This window comes from Phalaenopsis equestris, unplaced genomic scaffold (genome assembly GCF_001263595.1).
Source record: "Phalaenopsis equestris unplaced genomic scaffold, ASM126359v1 Scaffold000893, whole genome shotgun sequence".
Lineage (NCBI taxonomy): Eukaryota > Viridiplantae > Streptophyta > Magnoliopsida > Asparagales > Orchidaceae > Phalaenopsis > Phalaenopsis equestris.
The window spans coordinates 273,829-280,635 of NW_018165332.1; the positions used below are offsets into that span (position 1 = coordinate 273,829).

Genomic DNA, 6,807 nt, shown 5'->3' on the forward strand with positions numbered 1-6,807 from the left:
TGCAAGAAAATATGGTTAAGTGGGTCCCATCCTAAGCTTACTGGATAAGTGACTTCAGCCGACTTGACATGTTTTTATTGGACTCCAAATACATTCAGAACATATATTTTACTGGGAGCACTTGCATTAATCATGTTTAATCAAGTTTAATAATTTAATTTGGATTTATGTGCGTAAAAATTGAAATTTAAGAGTATTATTTATTTAACCTAAATTCAATGAAATATACAAAAAAAACAAAAATTAAATACAATTCTCCTTCAAAATTGAATTTTTTAGCATTTCGCCTTTTCAACCGTCTTTCCGTCCCTTTTGAGATGTAAGCCTAGATTACTAAATCTAGCAAATTTTGTCTGATTTAATGAATTTACGTCGTTATTGTTTGCGACCTTCATTCCCGTCACGGCTCACCAGATTTATCAGATTTGATAAATCATATTTAACATAAATCCAGCAGTTCAGAGAAACACCTTCTTGGTTAGATATATAAATACATAGGAAATGAGTCAAATGTATGTAAATCTTCCTAATTTTAATTTATAATGATACATTAACATATATATCACACAACTTTTAAGTATTTAAATGTCAAATTTCTAACTTCTATTTTTGACATTTATTTCACCCAATTTTTTTATGAACTTATATATATTTTATATAACAAATAAAATTATTTTTATTTTTTTTAATTAAATTACACATTTTCTTGCAAGAATTAAAAAAAAATCCATATAAAAAGTAAAGTTTAGATGTTAGATATGTAAATACATAGGAATTAATTGGTATGTATATAAACTTTTCATTTATAAATTATAAAATATTTATAAAAGTATTATAAAAAAGGTTTTTTAAAAAAGTGCTAATGACACGAGTTCGCTCCATGCTTTAGAAAAATCGAGGCATTGAAATTCTAGTAAGAAAAGATTAAAATTTTACGAACTAAATTGAAATTGATTTCAATAGATTTGCACGTATATAACAAGCATATTCAAAAATGAGTTTTTGGAGCAACAAGAAAGCCCAAATATTAAATGTGCCACATGGGTTAATGAAATGAGTCCTTAAATTGTGCATTCAATGATCTGTCGCCGACCTAATCAATCGTACTTGTCAATTGTACCTTTGGAAGTTACAAGTTTATCGCCCAGAAGGATTATGTGAGTGCCTTTGAAGTACGTCAGCATTCTTAAGAGTTCTCCATAATGAGTTTGTCCAACCATAATCTTTGAGCAAACTCTTCCAGCCAATCTCACCTACATTACCTGAGTTTCTATTCCATACTCATATGTTGTGGTTGAACATTCTCACCAAACTCGTTGATAACTAATTGGTTACACCACCGAGCCCTTCAAGCAACTCTCTGAGGTGAAAGGAAGAGGATTTCAATGTGTCAGGTACACATTCCATCATTTATTAACAAAATAATAATTCAAGTCAGTGGTCTTGTCGACAACAAGTTGCTAAACTCTCTGAGGTGAAAGGAAGAGGATTTCAATGTGTCGTTACACATTCCGTCATTTATTAACAAAATAATAATTCAAGTCACTGGTCTTGTCGACAACAAGTTGCTAAGGCTCTGTACTACATAGTCCATAACCTCATATTATGTTTTATTCTCTAGACCTTTGCGTCGGTAGATAGTCTCCTTAATGCATAATTAAAAGGGAAATTTGGAATAAGGGGAACCTCTCTCTCAATCATGTACCCTGAAATAATTCTAAAAATCCCTCATCTTCTTCTCACTCCTTCAAACTTTCGTCTGGATTGTATGTGCTTATGAATTATGTGAGATTTCACATCTCAGATGGATTCAATATCCTAAAACATGTGATGAGGGTGAAGCTCATTATCAAGATGTACTGAGGATATCTTTTAGTTTGAGGGGAAACGAAATATATATATATATTTTAGAAAATTCGTGTAGCAACATATAGAGTAACTTACGCAACAAATGAATAAGAGGATAGTTGAAGGCAAGTGGTGTCAATAATCCATTGAGTAGTGTGACCTTATCCACAAACTTTCTCGAACTCCATATAAATTACAATTGACATATTCAAATAACGAACATCTTTTGAAAAATCCTAGAATTATAAACAAATCATGTCATTTTTTTTTAAATGAATACCATCGAAATGATAATTGATATAAAGAAATACTTGAATATGTGACACATAGTCGTCTGACCCATCAAAATCATTTTCTTATCCTCAACCCATGACACACTTGATTTTTTTCTAAATTGTTGAATATAATTTCACATACTCCTCTGATGTCATAGTTGATTTTTACACTACTCAGTTGCTTAATCAATTCCAAACTATTCGTTTAATTATTGTGCAACATCTTAGCAGACGACATCTTTAAAACCTTGAGCACTTCTCATATTAACACCCACATCTTCTAATAGAATATGAATCAACCAGCCATCCATTCTGGCTTTAAGCTCCAATAAAATGTTGTCTTTTCTTATCTGTTTTGGAAGAAGAAGCATTAGTTGGTTAGAGGCTCAATGTAAAAACACCTACATAGAAATGGTGGCATCTATATGTTGTATTGGAGTGAAAATAATGTAATGGAAAAAACTTTGACGGCATTCCACATTTCTTGCATAAGAAAAAAAGAAGGCAATAATAATTTCAAAACTGAAATTAAAAGGAAAAAGCTAAATGACATTTCTAATAATTATATACTTTAAAAACTAAAACAAAATATAAAACACATAACATATAAGTTAACCAACTAATTACATAGATACAAATTAGAAAAAAAAATATTATTTATATATCATGGAAAGCTCTATCATAGACAAAAAAAATAAAAAATTAAAACACATAACATATAAGTTAACCAACTAATTACGTAGATACAAATTAGAGAAAAAATATTATTTATATATCATGGATAGCTCTATCATAGACAAAAATCACAAAAAAAAAAAAATCATTTTTAAACGAAAAAAGAAAAACTTTCCTTCGTAAAATATAGTTAATAGGCCTTATTAACCAATCTATTCCACATGACATTGGCAAATTGATCTCATTTGTCTAACAAATCCCAAGAGTCATTGAAAATTGATAGAGTCCTTTTTCTGTGGTGACTTCTTTGGAACTACTCATCTTTAGAGAGAATAAACTCGTCACCACCTTCTATAGTTATCCTATTGTGTAGAATACAATAAATTAGCACAATGTCGACTCAAGTTTGTAATAGAAAATAAGACGAAAACTTCAAATTTGTAAAACAATTCTTCAATGAATCCTTTGCACACTCCATGCTAGTGTGCAACAGCTGGTGTTAGAGATTAAATATAACCTTATAATTTGAAGACTGACTGGAACCAAAAACCATCAAGTAATGTCTTATCGCATGATGTGACAAAATAAAATCATTTCAAGTGGAATAATCACCATTAAAAAAAACAATATTTTCCTGAAAAATATTGACAAACTATTTCTTAATGTAAATATTACATGTAATTGTAAGACCTATAGTGAAAGATTTAGATTACATACCTTAAGAAACACATAAACCATCAGATCATTCTAATGTTTTTCATAGGACTATTGCCTCAGGTGTCAAACCTTCCCATCTAGCTAGAACATACGTGATTCTCAATTCGAAATTGGCTGCTACTAAGACATTCTGTGTTGAATATGATTTTCTTCATCTAAATGCAGCTTGATGATCCTTAAGAACTCTAGCTTTAATATGTGTTACATCTATTGTGCCAATGCAATCCTATTTTTATACAAATCATATTAGAAAAAAAAAACTTGAAAATTTATTGAAATCATTAAATGATATTTAGTTGAAAATAAGACGTAAACCTATTATTAGATCATATTTTCAAGGGACTTTGAAGCTTTCGAGGTTGAAGCAATCCATGACGAAGTTATCATATGACTTATAATGCAACGTTAACGTACTTGCTCACAATTTCCCCATACTATTAAAAGTTGAATTTGATGACTCGATTACGAACACTATTCATAATGTATATAATAATATGAAAACTCGTTCCTCAATTTGTATATTAAATGTGTCCACAAGTAATCTTCATTTTCCCATCAGATCACATAATTTAAAGAAATACTCTCTTCTCATTCTCATCATATTGAAGCAAGCAAAATCATTGCCATTGTATAATCTAGTTAAATATGTTTAAAGTTGTATATTCCACTCAAGATTATACTTTTTCTTTGCATCACAATTTTGTACAAAAAATACAATCATCATTATTGCAACGATACTAGTTGTCGAGCAATTCAAACCATTTTCATATCGCCCTCAGAGTCAAACAGATTGGATTGATGCTCTTCATTATCTTCAAAAATCTCTTTCACCCTTGTACTAAAATCTATTAATGTTGAATATTATTTTAATCATAATATAACACCTCCATAAACGATAATGCATTTTCTTAAAACAATATCCAAATACACATATATGTGCGCGCTTGTGTGTGTGTGTGTGTTTGGGAACACATTAATAGTGAAAAGCAAAGGATTTATGTGAACACTTTAAATGTATAAAAATAAACTATAAATGCTACATTTGTAAATACTTTAGAATTAACTGGTAAGTATGTATATTTATACCCATGCATGAGAAATTGCTACTTTGCTTTATGAAACATGGCAAAGGGACTAATTATAAATGTATTTTTTAATGAAAAAAGAAGCAAGAAGCAACTAATGTCACTAATGCATCAACATCCATTGGATGTTACTTAAGAATTGTTGCTTCATTAAGTCTCCTCAATCATTCATTCCCTCCGACCATCTGAGCCCACCACCACATAATAACATCACTAAGCTCATCGACCAGCCTTTACTAGAGACACCCCTTCCAAGCCCCTGCCTGTATATCCCTTTCTCAGTCCTCTACTCATAAGTTTTGCATAAAAAAATTGACTTGTCTCTCAATTTCAATTTCGATTTCAGTTTTCCTTTCTTATATAAGTTATGGTGGATAACCACAAAGCCATGAATAAATCTTACAAGAAGAAATTGCATAACAAGTGGGTGTACATATGAAGATTGCGCTTGATGGTAGCATAAGTTACAAGACTGGACTTGTTGAAAAGGGCTTTCAATTGATACAGGATATTGCGAATGCAGTGGGAGTTGTTAGCAGATACAAAAGTAACATAGGAAAGGAGGTACAAGACTATGTTGATGCTGATATATCGACTGAGGGTGTTACTCTTGAGAATCTGAAGTTGTGCTCGACTTCAGCTGGTATTCTGACATGAAGACCGAGGTTTTGAGTTGCAGATGTGGAGGATATAATGTTTGAGGAAAAATGTCGGTACAACCAATGGTTGATGCATCAAGTAGATGGTACAGTCAGTGTATCTGTCTCTAAGTGGGAGATTTGTAGAGTAGTGGTGGAGCCCGGTCCACTGCTCTAATTTGGAATTTCTCCTAGTAGCCAGCTTTTGATTAAATTAATCTAATTTAATCATTTCCTGTTAAAGCTTCGTCTAAGGATCCTGCTGTCCCCGCCATCTCCAGAATTCACAAATAAGGATTTATAATTTCCTTGTTATGGGCCTCCTAAACATGGTTAATTGAGCTAATAATAGAAAACATGTAATTTACCTGCTAACTAGATTTCTTCCCAACTGTAGCGTCACATGGCTTCCAAAACTGGGCTGCTTCTTCCTTATTGGGCTGAATAGGAAGAGTTATATATATGGATGCTGGAAGTAAAAGTATTGTCGTGCCTCACTCCTGTTTTCTTCTCCTTTGTTGGCTCACGGTAACACGGTAAGGAAGAAGGAAGTGCAAGGCATCGCATGTTTTTCTCTCTCCATATTTTTCTGTTATTCTCGTTGGTGGCTCTCCGTTAGAGAGAGAGAAGGTGAAGAGTTTCTCTCTCCATCTTTTTCTGTTATTCTCGTTGGTGGCTCTCCGTTAGGGAGAGAGAAGGTGAAGAGAGAGAGAGAGAGAGGAAGAGAGAGAGATTATTTTCTTATAATCTTCAAGGCGATCAACAGGTGTTGTTCCTTAAATTAATAAAATCATCTACAGCTCCGTGGACGTAGGCAATTTGCCGAACCACGAAAAACTGTTTGTTTTCACTGTATTTTCTATTTTACAATTTTTCTCGATTCGATTTTTCACTTTATTGCCGTCATTTTTCACAACAATAATTATATGAGGCCTTACTCCTTCGTCTTTACATGAAACCTTTATCATATTATATTACCTTCTATGAACAACTTTTTTTGAGCACTATTATTTTAAAGTTCATTCTATTCCCAAAAATTCCACTTTTTATTGCTTTATCACTTTTACTTTTGAAGTCAGTATTTAATTTTCTATTAATGAAACTCATTTATAAATACGGACTCATGGTGTGCTAGATATGTAAATTATTCCCAAAAAAAAAAAAATAAAAATAAAAAAATAAAAATTGATGAGAAATTGTTGCAGTCTTAACAGTCAGCCTTCTCTTCTCTACCAATCGTCCCAAAGTAAATACCGCAGTGATCTCAGAAATCTTCGAAGTATACGCTGCACTGAACCCAATCGGCGGAACTCCTCCCCGGCGATATAAATTCGAGTAATGGCTTGCCTTCGTAAACTGGAAGGAGTAAACTTGCCTTTTCGCCTGCCTTCTCTCTCGAGATTATTTGCTCGAGAAACTTGGTGACGTCTATCGAGCATCTTCTCGAGATGTCGAAGCGCGCCGCCGGCCGCGTTCCCAAGTGAGCGATTGGTTAGGGTTTTCTTATCTTCTTTGGTTTCCCTTAATTCTTACGGTCTCCATTTGCAGGAAACGCATTTTAGATCGGAA

General features: G+C 32.5%; 1 protein-coding gene across 1 annotated transcript in view; it reads left to right on the plus strand.

Moving 5' to 3' along the window:
• Positions 1–6,439: 6,439 nt before the first annotated feature.
• LOC110032240 (putative ubiquitin-conjugating enzyme E2 38) overlaps positions 6,440–6,807 on the plus strand; it is a gene marked incomplete in the record, with an annotated part of 40,198 nt that continues 39,830 nt past the window's right edge. Inside the window, 1 exon segment of the mRNA XM_020735805.1 lies at positions 6,440–6,718. Within this exon segment, the coding sequence (XP_020591464.1) occupies positions 6,687–6,718 (32 nt within the window).